The sequence below is a fragment of the Pangasianodon hypophthalmus genome, chromosome 29 (assembly GCF_027358585.1).
Source record: "Pangasianodon hypophthalmus isolate fPanHyp1 chromosome 29, fPanHyp1.pri, whole genome shotgun sequence".
Classification (NCBI taxonomy): domain Eukaryota; kingdom Metazoa; phylum Chordata; class Actinopteri; order Siluriformes; family Pangasiidae; genus Pangasianodon; species Pangasianodon hypophthalmus.
In genome coordinates, this window is record NC_069738.1 from 8,543,553 (window position 1) to 8,569,709 (window position 26,157).

The 26,157-nt window shown below is 38.1% G+C and overlaps 1 protein-coding gene across 1 annotated transcript in view; it reads left to right on the forward strand.

The window, feature by feature from the left end:
- Nucleotides 1-26,157, forward strand: part of thsd7aa (thrombospondin, type I, domain containing 7Aa) — a 102,319-nt gene that overhangs the window by 66,941 nt on the left and 9,221 nt on the right. Inside the window, exons 9-24 of the mRNA XM_026942292.3 lie at nt 904-1,019; nt 3,115-3,247; nt 3,355-3,458; nt 6,402-6,596; nt 7,532-7,798; nt 11,017-11,195; nt 11,398-11,403; nt 11,502-11,635; nt 11,739-11,892; nt 13,169-13,310; nt 13,424-13,539; nt 13,626-13,743; nt 17,329-17,474; nt 18,451-18,625; nt 23,643-23,816; nt 24,198-24,293. Coding sequence (XP_026798093.3) covers nt 904-1,019; nt 3,115-3,247; nt 3,355-3,458; nt 6,402-6,596; nt 7,532-7,798; nt 11,017-11,195; nt 11,398-11,403; nt 11,502-11,635; nt 11,739-11,892; nt 13,169-13,310; nt 13,424-13,539; nt 13,626-13,743; nt 17,329-17,474; nt 18,451-18,625; nt 23,643-23,816; nt 24,198-24,293 — 2,255 coding nt within the window. The remainder of the gene's footprint in view (nt 1-903; nt 1,020-3,114; nt 3,248-3,354; nt 3,459-6,401; nt 6,597-7,531; nt 7,799-11,016; nt 11,196-11,397; nt 11,404-11,501; nt 11,636-11,738; nt 11,893-13,168; nt 13,311-13,423; nt 13,540-13,625; nt 13,744-17,328; nt 17,475-18,450; nt 18,626-23,642; nt 23,817-24,197; nt 24,294-26,157) is intronic.

Consider the following 26,157-nt stretch of genomic DNA (forward strand, 5'->3'; position numbering starts at 1 on the left):
GCACTAAATCATCAAAGCTCCATGACTTATCCAGTGTATTTTGGCTCTAAAGTATTACTGTACCACAAATGTTCATCCGCTGTTATATTTTTTTTCTCCCATGTGTTAGCTTGAGCTTAACATGTAATTTATCGAGCTACAATAATGAGCAATAATATATGATGACTGATGATCAAAACATTTTCTACGGTTTGATGCAAAGACATTTAGCTAAAAAAATACTGTATATACAAATACAGTATATACCAACTCAAATAAAAGAAATCCTGCCCATGCCTGAAGATTATTGTAGGGGTATTGTAGTCACTTCCTACAACTCTCAATAGTAGATACAAAGTTTTTCACCTCTGCTAAGCTTCATTCTTTCTGTCTTTGCCAGCTATTTCTATGTTAACAGGCAAAAAATAGGATGTGCTGGATAAAGTGCAAAGATCAAATATAAAAAATATTTTATCAATCGCTTTTCTTGCATGTAAATTGTATTGTTTGTCAGTAACAATAGTAATAGTTTTTGCATCATGCTGGATATAAGGGAGCAGACACATTGCTATCTCTTATATTGAACAGTTCCCAAACAAAAACTGATACCTTTGATAAATCTTTTGTACTTACAGATAATTTCTAGTTATAGAGAGTAGAATGTGAGTTCATATGATGTCACAAAATCGAAAAAATGTCTGTGGTTTGATACAGCATTTTGATACAAATACATATCTATTTAATTATATATATCAGACCTCCTGCCTATCTTTGCGGTACTGCAGGTAAATAATATTAACAAAAATGTGAATGTAGATCTCTGAGTAAATAAAACATAATCCGTATATATCCTGTGTTGTCTCTGTCCTGGTGACCTTTGTCAGGAACATCATCAGCATCCTGTGTGTGTTTCTTGGTGTCTAGGTGTCCCGAGAGCCTGCGTCCAGAGACAGTGAGACCATGTCTACTGCCATGCAAAAGAGACTGCATTGTTACTCCATACAGTGACTGGAGCCCTTGTCCATCAACCTGTCAAGGAGGTATGTCCTTACTTTCAAAATCAAAGGGACTTACGTGTATATTAAAATCAGCCATAACATGTACAGTAACTATAGTTCAAGCTAATCTTGCATTACTACAGTGTAGAATGTTTTATTTCTTTTTGAGGTTATATTCCAGGACAGATGCTATCAAAAAAAGGCTGTAGTGTTATGGGGCGAGGGGTGAAAGGGGGGTTTCTGTGAACAAACTGATAATTAGCTACTATCTGTGTGTTCACAAAACATGTAAAGCAGCATGTTGTTCACACAGTGATAGACTATCACGTCTATAAAAAGAGATTGTTGCCTGGCAACTCAGTCTATGCATGGAATTAGAACAACTGCTCTAATAGGCAAAGTGGAAGCTGATTTCAGCTACTAAAGGATTCCAGACGCTTGTTAACGTTCATCTCATGCGCACTCGTCATTCCAAAGAGTGATTTGTGAAATATTGACACTGCGCATTTCAAGATCTTTTCAATGTATTCATCTCTGCGAACCTCTCATGTCTTTTTTTCCATTCCAAGTGGGAGATGCAGATGAAAATATTTGACATTTTGATATGAAGTGCTGATGTTTATTTTTATGCCTTTTGTCAACCCTGATGATATAGTGGAAGCGGCTGTCTGAGTCTGTGCCTGAATCTAGATTTAACTTCCAAAAGTTTTATTCTTTTATGAAAACCGTGTGGCAGAGTTTATTGGATTTTATGATGATTTTCTTCATTGAGGAATTTCTCTGAGCCATGACTATAAACAAAAGTGGGTCATCATGTGCACAGCATATTTACAGTCATAATCTTAAAATGAGGAAATATTAGAAAACATTAGAAAGAATATAAGAAAATGTGCATTTAGCCATTCAAAAATATGTGAACCCATTTCAGGCAAGTGACCCCATCAGTCAATATCGCAACATCATTGAAAATAAAGAAAAAAACGACAGAACATGATTATCATGCAATATCATGCAAATTCCTGTGGAACATGTGATTTGTGGTTCCACATACTGTTCTTCATAGAGGTGAAAATGTTCAGTTGACAGGGTTGATTGAATGTTGGGGGACTAAAATGTATATTTTTCATATTACAGGTAAATATGTTAATTTCTAAGTGCTGTAGAGGTTTGTTAATGATTTAAGTTATTTATCTGAAACACATATATAGGTTGTTGTGAAACACTTTTCCTGTGTTTAAAATGTCTTTTACTTTTACTTTACATACATATTTGTAAATGTAATATCAGTGGGGCACATTCGTGGAACCACCAAGAGATTTCTGTAGAAATGCATCCAAGGCTTCACAAAGGCACAATAGCAGAGCCATCAATTTAACAGTTTTGCTGTCTCTTCTTCTTCGTCTTTTTTTTTTTTTTACTTAAAATAACTTGGTTTCATGTCAACCCAGTACTAATCTGACAAATCTCTGGTTACAGAGACAAAGACAAACAAAACAAGTTATTCACATCCATTTCACACTTTTCACTGAAAATCAAATGCTGAAAATAAATGCTACAAAACGGCCTGTCTAGTTAACCAGCTGTCTGTCTGAACATAACACTGCACTGGTGAGGCCTTAACTGCACAAAAAGAAATCTAGATACGAAACAATGAAAATCAGACGCAGAATTTATTGTAATGCCAAAACTCTATGCATGGCACAATTTTGCATACTGTGTGACAAACATGTAATAATAATAAATAAATACAACAGATATTACAAGTGATATCTGTTATTCCTTGCACTAGCTTACATATTCTTGAAGGTGCACCAAAAATTGCATCTTCCTTATGCTTCATCTAATTAATTCATGAAGTACAACAATTATTTCTATACCTTTATGTCTCTCTGCATTTATCCTAATACTTATAAAAAAATTAAATTCCTGCAATAGTTAACAACAGGCATGACAAACTACTTTCCTTATGGATTAGATTTCATCAGAACTTTGTCATTTCTTTGCTTAAACAATTTAAATTAATCAAATAATTACCAGGTTTACCAAAACTGTAGCGCATTCTGGCCTCAAAACCCTGTTTCTTAGGTATTGGATCCTAGTGATTCTGAATTTGCCACTTGTTTCTCTTCTTCTCAAGGTGGCACTACTAAGAGGAAGCAGTTCAGGAAACGAATAATCATTCAGCTGCCTGCAAATGGGGGCCAGGACTGCCCAGAAGTGCTTTACCAAGAAAAGGAGTGTGAGGCGCCTTCTGTTTGCCCTGGCTTCAGGTGAAAACCAAAATTTATGTCAGTCTAATGTATTGTGTATATACAGAAATGGGGAAAAAGTCTCCAGGGTGATCTTATCTGAATGATTGAAATGTGCTGATTTTAAGGTGGAAAACGCATAAATGGCGGCGGTGTCAGTTGGTGCCGTGGTCCATTCGACAGGACAGTCCTGGGGCTCAGGAGACATGTGGACCAGGATTGCAAGCCAGAGGTAGACAGAACACAGTACCATTACCCCAACTGTAGAATTCTTTAGACTCTGGAAACATATTTACAGTTGGAGCACACTGCATTAAATATGCTACATAATTTTTTATCTTTTTTTAACTTTCCTATGGAGGATAACTTACTCAATCAATCCCTTGAACCAGATTTAAAGTCTTAAACATGGCATCGGTATAAATATCATTTAATGTCTTTGAAAATGTTAAGCTGTCAGTGAATACACTAAAAAAACATGATAATGGGTTTTATGGTCATCATTATTCTGGATGCTGTGTATTTTATGCTCTAATCTTTAATCCATCCTCAAGGAGAAGTCTGTCCGTAGGCAAAAAACATTTGTCTGGCAAAAAAAAAAAAAGAATTTCACTAGAATGAAAATGTGAAATAAGATACATGCTTCCTGTAGACGTAACTTTAGCATCTCGCTGACCTAATCGATTTCATTTACTCCAGCTCTAACCCTTTACATTTGAGAACTTTGGAAGCATGAGCCAAAACAAAACAAAGGTTGTAGGTTCATTTTTCTGATATAGGAACTGTTTTAATGCTGCTTGTCACTTATAGCTTCTAGAAATGGTATGCCCCATCTCAAAACACACTAATACCATTCATAACCATTTGACATTATGATTTTGTTACTTGGTTGAAAAGTGTTTTAACAATCTGGCAGGTCTCATCAAAGTGAATGTAGTTACTTTGGACAATTAAGACAGCAAGCTGGCTGAAAACGGTTCAATAAAACCTAATCTGGATGCAGAGTCTAAACTCTAACCAGCTTGCGAGATGTGCTTGTGTGTTTAGGATGTGCAAATGAGCTCATGCCTCTGCGGGGAATGGTGGTGTTTCGAGCATTGGAGACTGAGGGAGAGTTAGTTAGCATCAAAGCGCTACCTTGGGCTATTCTGCATGCAACATTAATCTCTGTGTAAGTGCCACAGGAACTAAAAGACGCTGCAGTGCAAGAGGTTAAGAAACTTCTCAAATGTGGTCAAAAGCTCAGCCGTAGGCTTTGGACTTCAAAACACAAATCAAACACAAACCCACTCACCATATGGTAGAGCAGTGAGACCACCAACCTGCATTTTCAAACTCAGGATTGCAGATTTGATGTGTTTGAGACAAGACTGTTTGATTATCTCTTAATACAGAAGGGCATAAAAGTCAAATTCTAAGAACTGAATTAAATTTGGATATATATTTACATAGTATATAAGCACTGTAATGTATCTGAATATCCTGTTAACACACGCCTTGCTTCATTTAAAGTTGTTTTGATGACACATACACTCACCAGACACTTTAATAGGAACCTCTGTACCCCTGCATATTCGTTTAATTATCCAATCAGCGTATCATTTTGCAGGAGTGCAATGCACAAAATCATGCAGGTAAAGGTCAAGAGCTTCAGTTAATATTCACATAAAACATCAAAAATGTGATCTCAGAGACTTTGATCATGCCATGGTTGTTGGTGCCAGATGGGCTGGTTTAAATATTTCAAAAACTGCTAGCATTTTCACACACAATGGTGCGAAAAACAAAAACGTCCAGTGTGAAGCAGTACTGCAGGCAAAAACACCTTGTTAAGACACCCTATGAAACACTGTATGAGAGTGGTAGAGAAGAATGGCCAGACTGGTTCTGGTAACTCAAATAACCACTCTCTTCAACCGTGGTGAGCAGAAAAGCATCTCAGAATGTACAACAGGTCAAACCTTGTGGCAGATGTCCTACAATAGCAAAAGACCAGTGGATCAGGTTTCACTCGTATCCACTCTGAGGTTGGGCACAGCCTCACCAACACTGACTGTTGAAGATTGTAAAAATGTTGCCTGGTCTTTTTCTAATCATCTGTTTCAGTGACTGTTTCAGTGAGTCTGTGCCTTCTGTAGCCTCAGAACCTGATGTGGTCTTCTGCCCTCCTCAATATTTAATGTGTTGTAATTTCTGAGATGCTTTCTGTTCAGCCTGCTTGTAAAGAGTGGTTATTTGAGTTACCTTAGCCTTCAGCTCAAACCAGTCTAGTCATTCTCCTCTGACCTCTCATCAACTCACAGAGCGGCCATTCACTAGATGTTTCAGGGTTTTTTTTTGCAGTATTTAGTGTAAACTCCAGAGACTGTTGTGTGTGAAAATACCAGATCAACAGGTGTTCCTACTAAAGTGGCTGGTGAGTGAATTTCCTTTCAAATTCCAAATGTTAACATCCATTCTTAACACACAATTTAAAAAATGATGGAACACATTTAATTTAACATAATTTTATTCCTTTCTGATAGCTGATCAAAATATCACTTCTTGCTAGTGGACTGTATTATTATCATATTGCACAAAAGATACATAGGGACAGATACAGTAACAGTAGCAGATTCACTCCACTAAGCTTACTTCAGCTTAGGAAGAGCCCTTTTCCTTAATTAATGTAGTTATAAAAGTACTAAGAGTTAAAGTGCTTGTGAAAGACTATAAAGGAACTGAATAGTGCATAAGTGAGAACACTTCAGCGGTAATAAACGGAAAGCGGCAAACTAGAGCATGAAGTTTAAGAGGCTATCTGGACATTCTTCTCAGACTTCTATTAGCAGCATAAAGAAAATAGGCAATAGATACTCCAGATTGGATCATAAGGCAGACTTTTAGAAGGTCTCTCTCCATTAGGCCTCATTACCTGTAATAGAATCCTGGCAAACGCAGACACGGCTGGAGTGGCAATCCAATTCAGGGCCTTTCACTCTCTCATGTGGATCTATTCAACTAGTCAAAAACCATTACACTACACAGGTGCTGAGCCATCTCTTGGTCAGTTTTATTCCATATCTGTCAGTGAGGCTGTTTCATTGTTTCCCAGTGTAAATGGAATAATAAAGACACATAATTTGGTGAATAGATTAAGTTTTTTCTCATTCTCTTTTTCTCATTCTCTTTCAAGCTGTGTCCTGCAAGAAGCAGGACGGTGGACAGGTGGACATCTCGGCCTGTCTGAAGCTGGCTGGTCCCATGCCCTCTCTCACCCAACCCTGCCAACTTCCATGCCAAGATGACTGCCAGCTGACCGCATGGTCCAAGTTCTCATCCTGTGCAGCTGATTGTGTGGGAGTGAGGACGCGTAGAAGGGCACTCGTAGGTGAGTATGGTAGATTTTGTAAGCTTTGTGAACAAATTGCAAGACATTTTTCTCACATGGCCGAACTGCAATTCCTTGGACAACTCCATACTCCCTTGAACAAGTCAAGATATGCATGAGGGCTCCAAGGCATAATCTTAAAATCTAGTAAGTCAGAGGTCTATTTTATGAGCTCCTCTCTCTTGCTGTGTATGTGTGTGGCCATATGCACGTAAAGTGAAAGCCGCTACAACTTTTTTAACTTTATGCTGAAAAAAATCAAAATGGTACTGTATTACACTTGCAAATTCATAAATACTTGTAAGACTCAATCTGTATAATTACTACGTTTAAGGTTAGAGTTAAGGTGGGGATAGAGGTGGTATCTTATGACTTAATTTCCAAATATCATTTCTTCTAATCATATCAATTATCATTATTCAAGATCTTACAAAATGAAGAACTTTAGCCCATGTTTTTGATCATTCTCCAAAGGTAGTTTATCAAATTGTAACAGCTGTCACTAAATGTCTATTTAAAGTGCTTATTGCATACCTGAGAAGAGGTCAGTGTAATCTGTTTACTAGTTGCATATGTCCTTCAAGTTTCCCTTGAACAGCACAAATTTGCAGCAGGATTACACAGGATTAGCTCATGTGCCTTTGGTTTTGGCTGTCAAAATCTGTTTATTCACAGTCAGCAGATCTAAAAGGATGTTTTTTGATGTTGGAGGCTGCAGTCTGCCATCAAAGGTCAATTCTCAGCACTTTTTTGTGGAAGGTGAAAGTCAAGCAACGTAGCTGAACCTACATAGCTTCATGTTTTCATTTCCATGTGAATTTACTTCTCTCTACCTTCAATCCACAGCAATGATCTGTACCTTCAGTCCATTTGAAGTCCTTTAGCGACAGAGCTTTAAGATGTTTTGTATGTGTGTTTGCTTCTTGTGCCCTAAGGTAAGAGTAAGAAGCGAGACCACTGCAAGAACACTCAGCTGTATCCTCTAAGCGAGACCCAATACTGCCCCTGCAATAAGTACAATGCCCAGCCTGTGGGTAACTGGTCCGACTGCATCTTGCCTGAGGGAGGCCGAGTGGAGGGTATCCTGGGCATGAAGGTTCAAGGCGATATTAAGGAGTGTGGCCAGGGCTATCGCTACCAGGCCATGGTGTGCTACGACCAGGATAACCGCCTTGTGGAGACATCCCGGTGCAACAGTCATGGTGCGACACTAAAGCTATGTTCACTACACACAAAACAAGCAGACATAGTGTCTTGTATATGTATTTATCCCCCTTTAACTTTTTCACATTTGTAGTGTTACAACCTGGAACAGAAACGGACTTAATTAGGATGATATTTCAAAAGTTTACACAAAATGTCTCATAATATGGAAGTGGGGAAAAAATCAATTATTTGCCAATAAAAAATTCACACAATTAGTTGAATGGAAAATGATCAAAAAGAGATTCTATATAAAAAATCACAAACTTGGAACATCCTGTAGAGCACATTATTAAAATAATTTTAAAAAATGGAAAGAATACGGCACATTTGCAGTTCTACCTAGAGGAGTCTGTACACCAAAAGTCAGTGACTGGATAAGGGCATTAATCAGAGAAGCAACCAAGAGGCAAAGAGTATCTCTCAATATGATGCTACTGCCACCATGCTTCACTGAAGGTATGGTGTTCTAAGGGCACCGAGCAATGTTGGTTTTCCCTGGAGGGAAAACTTTAAAATCTGTCCAGGACAGGGGTCATCCAGGACCAAGGTTGGGAACCTGTGGGTCGAGCACTGGAACTAGTTTAAGAGTTTCACACCCAAGGGGGAAAATATTTATCTTTTATGTTGTAATTTGAAAAGAATACTGCAAAATATACAGTATATTGATTTTCCCCAATTTAATATCATAGGTTATTTTGTGTATATTCATGACATATAATCCCAGTGAAGTATATGTGGCAACACTTAAGGGTAGTGTTTATGGGGTCACACGACAAACCTTTCTTGACAATTGATATAAACCAGTGTCAGCTGACAGAAAGACTGCTTTCTTCAATACTGATGCCACACATACTGATGACTTATAACATCGTGAAATTATAACAACTGACTTTGCGGTTCAGTGCACATCTGGTAGAAAAATTTGTTTTTAATGTTTGACACATCTGCCAAAGTCAGTTGCTATGATGTTATAACATATGTCAGCTTGGAAAGTGGCATAACCCAACATTATGTAACCAAAATGTTGTAATGTTTCACATTAAGGTTTCATTAAATGACAGCTGATGCATGCTGGAATAAGCCTTTATAAATATTCATGTAGGTTTACAATATTTCAGGAGCTATGAATAACTTATGTAGGTTTCAAGTAGTCCTATGAACACTATGCTTAAGTAAAGTGTTAACATACATTAAATACTGGGCATTCCTCAAAATTCTGGGTGTTGTAGTTTTTTCCAGTTATTTTTTTTTTGAAACAAAGGAGATACAAGGCCATTGTGTGTGTGTTCTCCATAATCAATTCCCTTCATTTGGCACATCTCAACTGCAGACAGGAAAACACTCACCTCATTGTGCACACTTAGCATCCACTGATGGGAAATTCAATAGAAGCGAATCAATGTGGAGAGTGAGAGCCCATTGCATCATTCACAGCCCAAATCTGTCAAGGCGCCTCCGACAGAGCCAAATTAGCATTTTGCTAGGGAACGGAAAAAAAATCCTCCTGGAACTGGAGATCGTTATTTCCGGAATTATATCATGTGCTGCCTCAGAGCAAAGCAATGATGGAAAAAATCTGAGGGGTTTTGGGCGTATACAAGATCTCAGTGATGTTAAGGCTCCTTATTTTATGATTCACAGTCAGGTTTGATTTCTGTCTTCTCATCCAGATCCTACCTTAAAGCTTATGATGTGCTGATCAGCTCAGAATCCTTAACCTGAAGCCATGCTGATGGAAATAGCTCTCCTTCTCTATTACTCCATCATGTATCTACAGTATTACTCCAGTTTGAGCCTACAGTCTTCACTTTATGAAGCGTTTTTGTGTGCTGGACTGATGTGCTGCCTGAGGCAGTTAGCGGGGGGTTGAGATTGTCAGCCTTTTAAAACTATAAAAGAAAACCTTTAGGCAGGCTACTGAATCATTTACAGAAGGTGGATTATATCATTTTAGCCTTTGAAAGAACTTACTTATATTGTGTTTACTTACATTGTACTTTATACGGATGTTGTTTAAAGAATATATGAAATCTGGAAGGCAAGGGAATTACAGTATCTGTGATATGTAGGTGTATATTATTTATAAGATTGAAGATAATTGTTTGAGCAAGACATGCATGGAGATCTAACCATCCCTGCCTGCAATGTTAACCTTATCTGAAACTATCACCATGGTTACTAACATGCTTAAGACATTTCCCATGAGCAATAGCAGGATCTGCTCTTATTTCTTATTTCTTTCTAGACCAGATAAGACTGATGATGTTGAGAAGCAGAGAGAAAGATCAAACGCTGAGGTTTTACTATGTCTTTCTCATGCTTAATTTTTCCACTCTTTCCTAGAAGCAAGGAACCTTCCAGACATGGCAATGGTTATGTTTACATGCAAAGATATCCATATGAATTCATTCTGACTGCGGATTCCTAATGAACTGTTTACATGTATCTTAAACTGGGCAGGCTGTATAATACCTCCATCTATATGCATGTTACATGTAATCCAGTTCAATGTTATGCACATGTGTGGAGCAGAATTTAGTGTGAATGTTACCATAACATTGGGAAACACCTGAGTTCAGACAGTGCATTCAAAATTTTTAATCATGTTACCTGTGGTGATAATGAGTGTTAAATGATTTCTACCTCAGAAAAAAACATATTTCCAAGTGTGATTTTTAAACAGATGGTGAGATAAATAGCTTGTGATGGCAGTAAAGCTGCTCAACATTTCATGTTTGCCTGAAATTCAGTAGCAAACGATCTGGTTGTTGAAAATAACATAAAATGCACATATTATAATGGCTAATCTATCTATCTATCTATCTATCTATCTATCTGTCTGTCTGTCTGTCTGTCTATCTGTCTGTCTATTAATTAATTAATTACCAAAATGTTCTACATCCTTTCTGAATGTCCGGAAATATCAAATGCTGAGGTTTTTCTAAAAAAATGTGTTTTGTGTGTAATATTTAAAGAACATTGCATACACTGACCATCAGTTACACTGAAATATATTTTGCATCAATTAATGGAAACAACATTAATTCAGACACCCTACCCTGCAGCTTTTCTCACCATAAAGCAAAAACAGAAAAAAAGTAAATTAGCCAGCAGTCCATTTGATTAACTTAATAGCTACACTAGCTATAGCTATTAGCTATTTCAGTTAGATCTACCGAAACAAATATTCTGTTATTTTCTTGTTTGACCACAGGATATATTGAAGAAGCGTGCATTATTCCATGTCCATCCGATTGCAAACTCAGTGAATGGTCAAACTGGTCACGGTGCAGCAAGTCGTGTGGAAGTGGGGTCAAAGTGCGCTCCAAATGGCTCAGAGAGAAGCCATACAATGGCGGAAGGCCATGCCCCAAACTTGACCATGTTAATCAGGTGAGCTGGGAACTCTGAAGTCACATGTGTCTGTTCAGCACCAGGGGTCCCTGGTCTGTTTTAATGATTAATTGCCTTAGCAGGAAACAATAAATATTTAATCACAAGACCAAACAGAATACTTCTCTTGAATGCTTATTAACATTTCCTTCCATTTTTCTCTCAATTTCTTCCTTTTCTGATCTTGGGGATTACACCACAGGCTCAGGTGAGCATTTATAACCAGTGTTTTTTTTTTGAGGTTAGTCATGATTCATATAATGTATGGTTTTTAAGATGCTGTGGTGTTTTGTGATATCGTAACAGGTTTATGAGGTAGTACCATGCCAGAGTGATTGTGGTCAGTATGTTTGGGTAGCTGAACCTTGGAGTGTCTGGAAAGTCAGCAATGTTGACTTGAAGGAGAACTGTGGGGAGGGAGTGCAGACCAGGAAAGTTAGGTATGATGTAATAATTCTTTCACTTTGCATGTTGAATCTATCCAAAAACCAAATTCTGTTTGGTTTTTCCCTATATAGAAATATGTCAAATATTTCTTTCAAGGTGTATGCAGAATACAATTGATGGGCCTTCAGATCCAGTGGAGGATTATCTGTGTGACCCAGAGGAGATGCCTCTCGGAGCCAGAGAGAGCAAGCTGCCTTGCCCAGAGGACTGTGTCCTGTCCGATTGGAGCACCTGGAGTCGATGCCCACTGGTGAGACAATTAATTAATAAGTTTATGGACCAACTTTATTTCATGCTATTGCCACCATATTGGCATCACAGCTTTCTATTTTCCCACCAGACATTTCTTTTATATCAGCCCAAGCCTCACATTGTTTAAATCACTGGAGCTTTTTTTAACCTCAGTGCCTTTACTTGGACAATGCACAATGGTCAGTAGGTCGCTTTGACTTGCCTTCCCCCAATTTTCTATTCTGCCATCAAGAAGGTTATGCAGCACAGCTTGTTCTCCAGGCTTGAATCGTACGAATTTAAAGTCATGCCATTCGGAATCATCAGCGATCCAGCAGCACTCACATACAGACTATGTTTTGGGAACATAGGAGAAGCCAGGCATAGTCAAACTTCTGCTTGGGTGCTTGGATTTTCACTGCTTAATTAATTTTCTGTGGGACATTTGGTTTAAAAGTAGGCAAAATGGAAGAGGCTTATTCTAGCACATCAAATGTGAGCTCCTTGAGCAGTCTGCCACAGAGTTGTAAAGGACACTAATTAACATGCAGTAAGTCTCCCTATGGGAGAAATGGCAGAGAGTCAAACCCTCCAATTGAATCTCGTGACATTACTACAGAATTAGTTTTCTTAGAAGGTTTTGGCAGTGCTTAAAGCGGTGCTTTTCACCAATGTCAAAGAAACTCAGATTGCAGACTGACGTGTTGTTTTTTTAATGTTTTTTTTCCCCTGAAATTTTGTATTTGCTACAACTTATAAGACTGAATACTAAAATGTTAATTATACTTTAGTTATTAGTAGACATAGGATAATAAATAATGCATGACAGAGTTTTCAAACTTTCAGTGTTTCTTTGCTATTAGCATTATAATGTGTTATAAACACTATTTATGCATTATGTTAACATTTCATAGTGCATAATAGACCTTTTCATGCACAACATACTCTAGACATGTCATGTACAACAGTCTCTAGTGTTTTCACATAATGGTGCAAAAAACAAAAAACATTCACATCTGTGGGTGGAAATGACTTGTTGATAAGAGAGATCAGAGGAAACTGGCCAGGTTGGTATGAACTGACAGGAAGGATACAGAAACTTCACTAATAATCAAATAACCTAATCAATAACCACTCTTTACAACCGAGGTGAGCTGAAAAGCATCTCAAAATGCACGACATGCCGACCCATGAGTGATAATTGCGTTAATGAGCAGGTGTACGGGTGTTCCTGTTAAAGTGCCCAGTGAGTGTATATGTCCTTCAAGTGTTACCAAGAGTTCTGTTTGTTTTAGCCATGCAATGTGAATAACACCCGAGAAAGGACTGCCATCCCCATCCGTCAGCCTGGTGAATCAAAACAGTGTCCTCCTACAACTGAGAAAGAGCCTTGCACTCTCAATACCAACTGCTTTCACTATTCCTTCAACATCACAGGTATTTGCCAGTATATCTTTTTCAATGTAATTTCAGTAAAATCAGAGAAATCCTAGTTGGTGAAGCTTACCATCCTGCTTGCTGAAATAAAATGAACAATGTTAATTTTGTAGACTGGAGTACATGCCAGCTGAGTGAGCGAGCAGTGTGTGGGAGTGGCATCAAAACACGCATGTTGGACTGTGTGCGCAGCGATGGCAAATCTGTAGACCTTAAATTCTGTGAAGAGGTATAGCACTATTCTTTTGAATATGTTGTGCTATTTTGTGAACTATCATGTGAACCTTTCGTGAAATCAAATCTCTTGTGTTTCAGCTTAATCTTGAAAAGAAGTGGCAGATGAATGCTTCTTGTGTGGTTGAATGTCCCATCAATTGTCAGATGTCTGATTGGTCCTCCTGGTCTGAGTGCTCTCATACCTGTGGCCTTGCAGGTAAAACAACTAGACTTGCAACAGAAAGTTCCTCAAGGGCTCTTTGTCTGGTTAAAGGTTTTTGCTTCCTAAAGGGCTCTACTCAGGACATCTTTGGAAGGGGAACCCTCTGTTGTAGAACTTTTACGGGTTCCCCAGAAGACAAAAAACGACAAATGCTTAAAGTTAATAGGTACACCAAACTGATTTTATAGTCTTAGCGAGTATTAGGCTTACATATACAATGATGTGCCTAAAATATTAATAATAATATGCCATAAAATAAACACTAAAATATTAGAGAATGATGATGAGATGGTATAAAATGTGGCAGCTAGGATTCATTTAACTGCTTTTTAAGAACTCTGTAAAAAATAGGAAAACGATTTTGGCTTTCCTGTCAAAACTGGTGGGGTTTCCTCCCACTTCCCAAAAAGATACCAGTAGGTGTACTGGCAACTATAAATTGCCTCTAGGTGTGAATGAGTATGTATGTGTGTGTGTGTCTGTGTGTGTGCACGTTGTGGCATCCCATCAAGGGTGTATTCGTTCCTGCCTCACTCCAGTTGCTCTTGGGAGAGGCTCCAAATCCACTGCAAACCTGACCAATATAAAGAGATTACTGAAGATGAATGAAAGGATGAATTTTGTTTAAAACCAGTGTTTCAGAATAATGTCATCAGTATAATGACTGAAATCAGAGTAGGTGATTATGTTATATGTTAAAAGCACACGAGAAGGATAATGTGTGTGTAATTCCATCAGTTCAGAAGATTGTCTGAGGCTCTATTATATTTGTACCTGAGGAATCATTTCACTACAGGAGGCTGGAGAACCAGCAGCCAGATTAAACACTGCCTCTGTGAAACACATGCACTGACCTGAGCTATTGTGGAACCATTAATCTGCCCACAGACAGGGGGTGGGGAGCTCATGTTATGCAAAGACGGTTATGGCTGGAATCAGAGACTAATGCATGAAAAACATGTGTGATTTGTTCTGTTATCAAAACTAAATCAGAAGGCCAGACGCAGTGTGGTGAATAAATCATCAGACAAATTATTTTGTGAACATTCCTAAACCAAGTGCTACATAGTGACAGCTGGTGCTGAATTCTCTGCCCAGTATCCCAGCAGAGAGTAGCCCTGATGTTTGCTGCTGAATTGCATGGCACCGAGGCTACTGACGAACACACAATGCGCCAGAGCACTGGATCTAGTGCACACTCACTACAGCACAAAGACGGATTCTGATTGGTCAGGAGGTTTTCTATAACAGCAGCCCTGACAGTTAGCACTAATTCAAACCACGGGTTTACATTAATGAGCTTCTTCTAATGTTATTTTTTCTATAGCGAACAAGTCAGCATGTGTGGAAGGAGTCTCCAGTGTCAGTGTTTTGTAACTGTCAGTAGGTTTTCCACCACAGGAAAGTCTTCAAGCAAGAGAGAGAGAGAGAGAGAAAGAGTAGGTAGTGAGGTGTTTATAGCTGCTATAATGTAAGTGATAACAGGAAATAACTTGTTTTGGAGATGTTCCATAATATTGAATGTAACTATAAATGGTTAAAACTACATGTCATTCTTTAATATATTACAAAATTGTAATTTGAGGAATGAAACACTTCACAACTAACTGTTATTGGAAAATAATCATCACACTACCTCAATGTTGACTATTTTCATTCCTTGCTTATTTTGCTGCAATGCTAACCCAAAATGTTAAAGATAAGCCTCTCTGCAGTGACATTATTATGATGAAAGCCTGTGGAGAAGATGAACAGACAAATGCTAAGACTAGCTGGAGGGCAGTGCACTGGTGCGGGACCCGTTTGATCATCTTCAACATTAAGGAGCATCACATTGTGCCCCCTTACGGCTATGTGCAATCAGACTCATTAAAAACAACTCCGAAGATAATATAAGTGAGGTTCCTTGTGTGCTAGAGCGCAGAGAATTTTATTCAATGGCCCATTGTTAATGCGATATTATAAGCATGAGGTAGTCAGAGGTCAAGGCTGCTGCAGAGCAGACTAATTGGGTGTGCTGGACCAGGTGACATTTGAATGCAAACATTAGGAAGTACTCACCCCTTAGCAGTCTTACCATACTGTAAATGACTCTATTTTCAAGCTGAATAGAAGTCGTGTGTACTCTGAGCTCAGCACACTGAAGTACTATGAAAACTATGTCCTGGTACTGATCTCTAATCCCAGCAAAACTTTAAGATTAAGTTATAGCACCATTATACAAATGGCACTTTTACTGCTCAATTTTACAGTATTTGGCAGCTTGTGCAAAGATACAGCCTACCATGTGACGAAATTGCTCTAATAGGCGGAAAATCTAGTATATTCCCCCAAGACAACAACAAATCCCTGCCGCTTAATTGCAAGTGTCCCATGGGTGCCACTCTTAACCAGTGGGATACAATTGGGATAAGAAATTATGCTCATGTCTTCCTCTTTTTCCCTTATGTTACAGTCAGATTGCTTAACAGTAATGATGTCTAATCAACGCAGTTCCAGGCACTGGAATTAAGCCGGGAAATGGCTCCACTGAGTGAGTTATGTGTAAGAGAGTGCCATATTAGTCTGGTTCAGGACACACATCATTATAGGGTTTGGTATCAAGTTATAGCATATGATAGAGTGTGTAATATGAACTATGTTCTTTACAGTAAAAGGATTTTTTTTATAAGGACTACAAATGCTAGATGGTAAATCTTCAAAAAGAGCTCACAAGAGGAGATCATTGCATATATTTGTGATAAGTACATTAATTGGCCAACTGTCTATTTAAGGAATAAAACATGACAGAGTGCTGTTATAGGTAAAAATAAATAATGATGAGTGGGCGTGGTGCAGCCCATGGTGAAGCAGAGTTACTGTTGCCACCCCAAAGTTGGTTATTTTCCAATAACAGCACATCCCAAAGTGTTTTATTCATCTTATACCACACGAACTTGCCAATGATTAAATTTTTTAATTTAGAAATGAATGACACTTCATACATTTAACCATTTATAGTTATATTTAATGTTGTGGAACTTCCATGAGTCAAGTTAGTTCATGCTATCACTTATGTTATCGCCAGCCTCTCTTTTTTCCCTGTCATAAAAAAGTGCAGCTTTCTCATGGCAGGAAACTTACTGACAGTTACAAAGCGATGACACTGGAGACTCCTTGCATAAACATGAAATGAACAGTACCTTACAGAAAGATTCACCAATCAATAATAATATGATATAATAATCATCAATGATTATATGCTTTTCTTTCTTAAGTAACACCATGTTTTTAATCTGTTTATTATTAATCTTCACTGTGAATGAGTTGTAATCATTGAAATGATTATGTATTAGAGTGGGCACATTAATATAAACCCACATATACTACTGAACTACTGTCAGAACCAATGTTTTGTTAGATGACTGTATTTAAATGAGACCCAAAGGTCATGAATTTCTTTGAAAGACTTTTAAAGCCTCAATTTCATATTTCAATTTAATATACTTTTCTCTGTGTATTGTCTATTACCTGGATCATTGGTGAGCTTATTTTTGTGAGTCAGTATTTGACAGTTGGAGTTCTTTCATTGTCTTGTAGGAAAGTTATGGAGGCAGAGGACTGTGATCCAGGCATCTCAGGGTGATGGCCGTCCTTGTCCCTCTCAGATGGAGCAGTGGAAGCCATGCCCTGTTAAACCCTGCTACAGCTGGAGATACAGCGCATGGTCTCCGTGTAAAGTTGAGGTCAGGCTACATCACATAATTTATGAATATTTATGAATTGTTTGTTGCATAACAGCTCTTTAATTCTTTTGTTTAGATCCTGTCTGGCTCAGGCCTCGTTCTTTCTCTTGTGCTCTTTTGCATTTCTCTGCTCATCAGGTGTCTGGATTGCTGAGCCTATTGTGGGGTGTAATTAAAGACAACAGGGAGATGACACAGCTCGCTGCTATCTCTTTCCCTCTCTCCCTCTCTCTCTCTCTGTCTCTCTCTCGTGTCCCTTTTTCTTTCTCTCCTCTATTGTCTGCCAACTCTGAGTGGTGCCACATGCCCCTGTCACAGTGCAGACTCTGAGGAAATATTACCTCTTTCCTTTGTTCTCCACAGCTTGACTCCAAAGGCTCAAATGTTCATGCACTGCCTTGGCTACAACCTTATATGTGCAAAGATTTTGAGCAAATATGGGGAAAAAAGAAAATCAAATAAACAAATCCCCACTGAGTTTTATAGTTATTAGACGACTGGGTATTTGTGCCCTATATCAGTGGTTCTCAAAGTGAGGTCTGTGAACCATAGCTGTTAAAATTTTTGTTAGATGTGGAAATCACAGCCCACCATTATTAAGGCTATTATATGGGTTTAATCCAAACATCAATGACTCAAAAACAAGTAGCCTATAATAATCAACTTGGATCTGATGTGTTCTCTTGGTAGAAATTTCAGAAATAAAATATTTTCAAAATAAATCTGAGGGAGTCTGTGGAAAGTTAAAGTGGTCCTTGGCTGCAGTCTGAGAACACCTTGTGCATTGCTATGAGGCTTTACTTCTTCTCATCAAAACAAAGAACATTTTTTGTTTGCCAAAGTCCAGTCAGGCGAAGTCAGTTTTTATTGCCATGCCATCAATAAACATGACTTCAGGACTGCAGTGCAGTGAAACTAAAATGTGGATAAAGTGAGTCATGGCTAATGGTTGTGGTGTGTGTACGTGTGTACGCAGGGTGCTCGGTGTGGAGAGGGACTTCGCTTCAGGAACGTGTCCTGCTTCGTGTCTGACAGCTCTGGGAGTAATGGTGGAAGTTTGGTGGACGAGGAACTATGTGGAGATCTGGAGCAGACCGTGGATGGAGACACACAGATCATTCTGGAAGAGGCATGCACGTTGCCATGCCCAGGTAACACAATCTCTCTCTCTCTCTCTCAATATTTTAAGGCTACTGTACATATATATAGAAACTTTATTTATTTTTGCATTTATTTTTTTCAAAATTTTAAGGATATTCATGAGTTAAGTTAGAAGTGGTTCAGTTTAGCTAGTGGATGCATGTCTAGCTGTATTTGGAGCATTTACAAGATGACTACACTATACTGTGTGTGATTTTAGTCATATAAAGTTTTCTCTTAGTAATTTACCCACACATTTCAAGAAAATATTGATATTCTTTGCAGTTTTGCCATTTTCGCAGTCACTATGCCTTCACATTGTCCATATAAACACTACGTGCTAGCTACCTAGCTATGAGTCTATTATAGTAAGTGTGATTACAATGTAATTATAGAAATACAAAGTTTTTTCTTCATACTGTATTCACACGTGAGGTAATGTTGATATTCTTGAAAGTTGAATCCTTGTCATAGACTGTTTGTGCTTCTCAGTCCGTCTTATTACTAATTTAGCATATTTATGAGGGATGGTGGCTAAATGTTTCAGTTCTGTGAAGTAGATTTCCCTAGAGGATCCTACCATCATCCCGATCCTGACCCAGCCCCAAAGCAGTGTGTTTTATTTATAGCATCATGAGTTCTGGGGGCTCTAGTGAGAGCTTCACCAAAACCAGGTTTATTCTTGTTAGCATCTTATTGCGTAGGGTTTTATTATGTTGTATCTATTGTGGGGTATTTGTATGCTGCAAATATTCAGTTTGTAAGCAAATTCTATTTTTAATCATGTTGTAACCAGGTCAGTGTAAACCTTAATTTAGTGGAACACCCACGTGACTCTGTGTCTAATAAAGTGGCAAGTTAATTGTGCTTCTGAGGCTGTAGATGAAACAGGCTTGAAAGAAAAGGCTTTACTTTCCCCAGCCTCAGAACCACTTTTGTCTAATGTGTCCTGCTTCTCAGGAAACTTTATTACGTTAAGTATTACGTTTAATTTTGACTACATCCACTGTTATTACCATAGATTATATTATATTATATTATATTATATTATATTATATTATATTATATTATATTATATTATATTATATTATATTATATTATATTATATTATATTATATTACAGTGAAGTGAAGTGAAGTGAAGTGACTTGTCGCCAAGTATGGTGACCCATACTCGGAATTTGTGCTCTGCATTTAACCCATCCAAGTGCACACACACAGTAGTCTCACCTCAGTCGTGGTATTGAGGGTGGGAGAGAGAGCTGGTCATTCACTCCCCCCACCTACAATCCCTGCCGGACCCGAGACTAGAACCCACGACCTTCAGGTTCACCTTTGGGTTGTACGTCCGACTCTCTATCCAGTAGGCCACTATCATATCATATCATATCATATCATATCATATCATATTATATTATATTATATTGTTGCAGTGGATCTAGAGCATATCCCAGTCACACTGGGCATGAGGTGAGAATACACCCTAGATGGGATGCCGGTCCATAGCAGGATACACACAATTGCACACTCCTAGGTGCAATTTCCCGTACCTAATCCACATACCAGCAGGTTTTTCGGAGGAAAACAGCGAACCAGGAGGAACACCACACAGACATGGAGAGGACATGCGTTAACTCTGCATTGACAGTAACCTGAGCTCAGGATCGAGCTCGCCGTGCCACCTTGTCTCTCTGTAGCTAATAAACTGGCAACTCAGTTCATATCTGTTCTTTTGCCAGGTACCAGGCTGCAGTACATTCTTCAGTAAATTTTCAGGCACAGTCAGAGTGTGTGAATGACACATTTAGCTCAGTGTTTTGACATGTTCTGTGCAGCTGAAAAAGAGCTTTGACACAGATTTTTTCTGTTTTTGCAGCACAGAATATGACTGTAATAATTCATAAACATTCATGTGTGTCTGTGCCAGAGACAAAGGAAAGTGAATATTAATGGTGTGTTGCCAATTAGATGCAAAGTTGATGATGTCTCTGCACAACACTGTATGGATTTATTTGATATGGAGCTTCCTGTTCCTTCTGTGAAATTTGACCATATAGTTTCCAAACCCTAATTCTCTTGCTGACCTCTCAAACACATATGCTCATGTACGCCATTGATAGGGAGTCATGGACTGTTTGCCCCCTGAAAATCCCATCTCATGCTCCACTTACTGTCTGAATCCTAATGCAAATGTGTGTGACAGCTGTCCTTGTGTAGGACACACACACACACACACACACACACACGGTAATGAGAGGTACCTGACAATATTATGCACATGCACAAACACCCACTGATACATGCTAGACTATAAAAAACATCATCTCAGTGCTCTAGTATTCTCAGCCTGCTAGTGTGACATATTGTGATTGAGATTATGGATTTCTGAAAGTCTGCTTCATGACGAATTAATATTCCGAGGTATTCATTACAGTAGGACAGTCTGACCTAGTTTATGCTAATGAATACATTCTGATTTCATATTCCATCCACATGATGAAATCCAGCACTGTATGCAGGTGGAAAGTGGTACTGGAAATACATTGTGATATTCCAGTCACGTTCCACGAATAGAAATGTACTCCAATGTAAACAGTGACTTTAATATGTATGTAATAGCAGATCTTTAATTTGTAAAGGTACTGGTGTCACTTTGTCCATGATATTTGACTCACCAATGAGAGGAGGTGTGGTCTGATGCTCACACAATACAGCCACTGGTACTATTTACTGTGTAGAGTCAGGGTTGCCAAGGTTTCATTTTTACACCAAATTTAACCCAGTCACGAATGGTGTGGGTGGAAAAAGCATGTCTTATGGTAGGCAGTGTATCTATGATACCATTTCCGCTATAAAATACATTGCAAAGATAGTGAGGGAAAGGGGTATTGCAGGGTTAAATCAGAAATGCGTTTTCACCATGGTGAACTTTTTTACCCTGCAAAATCTGAGAAAAAGAAATGCATTAACATTGCAATTCCTAAACTTTTTGGGCTAGTTTCATATTTTTGTTGGGCTGGAAATTTTGCAGAGACCTGGCAACCCTGTATATAATGTCTACATTAGTGTCTGAGTCAAATATCACCTGGCTTATCATTACCAAAAATTATACTGATTATTCAAGAATACGTTATAACCACATATATTAAAATTAGAGATGCACTGATACCATTTTTTTAAACCAAATATGAGTAGAGTGTTTTTGGTACTTGTTGATAGTGATATCGATACCATACTGATAACAAAATAAGTATCCTTCTTAGTATTTGGCAATCAGGGACATCATGGAACATTTTGAATTGCAGCAAGGTGCCAAGAATTCCACCTTGTCTCGTGAGCAAAGTGTAGACCCTGGCAAGTGTGTGTCTGAGTGCTCTCACAGCCGTCAGTTTCTCTGCACGCTCACTTCACTACTCCACACTCTTGATATTTTCACGAAGCACAGTCTGCAGTCTGCTTTGATTTGATTCTCATCATTAATTTTGAAATACATCAAGATTGCTGTAATTTACTTTTCATTAATGCACCAACGTACACTACACTTGTCACCTATTTTTTTTTTTTTTTTTTACAATATACAGCCTCAGTTTGCTTTTTTCCCCACCAAGCATGATGCAATCTGTTATACATGGACCAGTGTAATAACGCTTACGAACTAGAGTCTGTTTACACTGTCAGCAGAATTTGTCTGTCAAGCTTCCCCCATCCATGTGGCAGAAGAAACAAGTGGCCTGTGAGCTTTCACTATGTGGGTGATTCACTAAATTGCTGGAATGTATGATAGACACCAGAGATATTCTTAGTAACAGAGAGAGAGAGAGGGAGAGAGAGAGAGGGAGAGTGAATTTGGGAAAATAAATTCTTCACAAAAACGATCTATGGAGACCTCACTTACAAGAAAATGTAGAACTTTCAGTTTTATTTAATTGTATTGGGTAAAAGTATTGATGAGCTGCAGCAGCTCACTTTTCTCAAATCGAACTGATTAGCCCATTTCATTTAGACAGGCAAAAACTAGGACTATCTGTAGCAGCAGCCTGCAGTAGCCTGCTTTACCATTTCAAAAATGTGGCCATTGCATTAGTTTCAGATTTGAGAAAATAAAATTCAGTGAACAAATAAAAATTATTTGACAGAGATGTTTCTCAGTTCTGCATGATCCTGACCTTGGACTTAAGCCAGATATTCTTGTACAATATGTGATAGAGTGAGGAGCAGTTCCTCTTGTTTTTTTGAGGCTGAAAGGCAAGTGTGTGTGCTGTAGATGGTATTTAAAAATGATGTCTCAGACACCTCTATTCAAGAAGATTCTGACAACCTCGGAGACATGAACTAAACACAGGTCATTTTAATCATCTGAATGAGCAGCTCAGAAAATAAATTTAAGTATGTGTGTGTAAACCAACTCTGAACACGAGTAACTTTCCCAGAGTTTCCCAGCTTAGATCACCAGCTCTGAATATGGCTCTTAGAATTTGTGCCAGTAGTAAGGAACACACAAAAGATCTTGAAGATGTTTCTCCACTCATCTGAGTGGCTTCAAGTCTTTTTGTCCTATTAAGAATGCTACTATTAATTATTGTCATGATTAAGTTAAAAAAAATTACATAAGGATTGGACAATTTGCATCGATTTAAAAAAGGGAATGATTGAAATGAATTGAGACAACAAATATAGATTATTATTGATTATTTTGATTATGGATCGGAGGCTTCTAAATCATATCATATTGTATTGTTGCAAATTTACTGTCAAATTTTAAATTGTTCCCTTTAAAATCATATCATGTCATATTGTGTGGACGCCTGAGGTTTACATGCCTAAACGATTAGTTACAGTATATTGTATATTTTAATTGTAACATTAGACCTGAAGAAGCTCCTCGAATGAGTGAAAAAGACATAAAAATTCATAAAAACATAAAAAACATATAACCTCATGTACAGATGCCTTCAATTATTACTAACAAATGTTGCAAATTGACCTTGAAAATTTTCACATAAATAACTGTGAAATGTGTGTTTGGCAGGTGAGTGTTATTTGACAGACTGGACAGCGTGGAGTCCTTGTCAGCAGAGCTGTGTAGGTGGAGACGATCTCGGCCTTGGTTCGGTACAGGTGCGATCTCGAACTGCGCTCGCTGAAGAACCGGAGAACCTTGAACAGTGTCCAGAGCAAGAGTGGGAGAGCCAACCATGCACAGGTGAAGTAGCGGCGTTCAGAACAAGTGAACCTTGAAAACACACTACACATAGAAACTGGCATATATTTAAGCAACTGAGTCAGAAAGTTTAGGTCAAAATTATTCCAAATTAAATTAGTACAGTACTAAGAATGATTTTTATCACCTGTTTGACTCAGCTGTTGTGATAGACATAAAATTCATTTTAAAACATCACATTTAAATTACATGTCCACACAGCGAAGTATGAAATCACTAATCAGTGAGATTTTGTTTAGCGTGATAATAATTGAGATACAATATATTTATGTAGTATTATGAGAAAAACTGTATTGGTATAAAATCTAAAGATATGGCCTGGGTCAGTGTACCGTCCATTAATCACTCTCGTTCCTCCATCAGAGGGTCGGTGTTATGAGTATAAATGGATGACTGGTCCATGGCGAGGATCTTCTCGCCTAGTATGGTGTCAACGCTCGGATGGCTTAAATGTCACAGGTGCGTCCCTGCCAAGTCTCACACACACTTTTCATATCAGTGACAAACAGACAGGCTTCTCTAAGTGTAGTATATTAAATAATAATGCATGGTTTTAGATGCAGTATTTGGAATTATATAGAACATTCAACCAACCAGAGTCAGATTTATGGGTATCTTCACAAGATATTGCACTGGTTTTATGGTGCAGGCTGGAATACATTTCTCACTGTGTGAGTGTGTTTAGCAGGACAAGGTTGTGAGATAAGTTGGCATTAGGAGCTGTCACGAGACTATTGGAGGGCAGTAGAGTGTGATTACTTTCTCCCTGTCTCTGTATAAGCTTTAAGCTTTTAATCCATGACACACACGTTTTAATCCCACTTCATATCACACTCCTTGTGTCACTGGGGGTGTGAGTGTGTATGTATAGATGCATTACTAAGCTTTTAATAGGAAATTAAAAGTAATATATAAAACAACAACAACAACAACAACAACAATAATAATAATAATAATAATAATAATAATAATACATGGTTCCAGGTAAAACCAATTAAAGACCCTTAACCATCCACAGAACTTCTGGGATTTTTTTTAACCTATTATATCAATTACTTTAAGAATTAATCACTCATTGGACATTTTATTTTAATTTCCTGGCTGTTTAATTAAACAATTTTTGTAAATAATAAATAATGACTTAGTTATTTATAATAACAACCCGCTAATTTGTAGGAGCTAGGCACCAAAAAAAAAAAAAAACTAAATATCCTAAATATCTTGCTGATACATTTTGTTTATTTCTAACATTTTTAGTGTTATATTTTTTGCTTTGCTATGGCCAATGGTTTTAAATACTAAGGCATTTCAGTTTTAGAGCCTCTTCAAAAAATTGTAGTCTTAGGAGACAGAAATAAAAATTGCCAATTTTAAGTTTACATATATTCTTTTGGTACAGTTTTGTGTACATGTAAGTATTTAATCCATCATTAACATTTTCCAGTTCCAAGAAATTCACAAACACTAGTTTTTCAGTCATTTATTCCCAACAGAACTCTTTCCAGATGGCAGTGCAGAGGCCTGACCACTTTGACAGATCGTTGTACCAGAGCTTCCAGCAAACACCCCACCTTCTTCTTCTCAAACCACACACACACACACACATACACACACACGCACACATACACACATTCTCCTGAATACTCATGTGCTGTCCTAAAATGCAGGGCTTTATGAATATTCATCAAAAAGCCTGGAATAGGTGAACACTTGTTTTGCAGACCCCTGCAATTTTGATTTATTTATTTTTTTTGGTTCTTCAGAGGCCATGATCATACACCTCCTAACACCACTATAGCTCATTCCTAATGCTTCAGTAATAAAAAACATCACAGGGAGTGTAGAGGAGAGAGCTCTCTTAGGACATTTCAGGTGTAAACGGTTTCTGAATTGGCTGAAGCTACTGTACACGCTTCCAATCTTGGATAAAACCCAGCACTTGTCATGGAGAAGGTCCAAGAGCTGGATGAAGTTCTTTTTTCCCGCTCTTATTGCAGAATGCAGAGAAAAAAAAAGAAATCCCCACAATGCCCTCTGACTGTCCATTTCAGTGTACTCCCATTGGATTTTCCCTCAGGCTATGGCTTATATATCGAGAGAGAAGGAGGTGCATATTCCTCTTATTCTCTCCTTGACTGTGAAGTGATTCCTCAGCATCCTGTAGTGAGATTCATTTTTAATTGCTTGCAGTTCCTCTGTTCAAAAGCGGCTGTTCACCTGGGACTGACTGCAGGAGCTCAGCTTCTTTTTATTTATTCTGCCTGCGTCTATATTCATGCAGTCAGCCAAGTGATGAATTAATGGTAATGTATGTGCGAGCCTC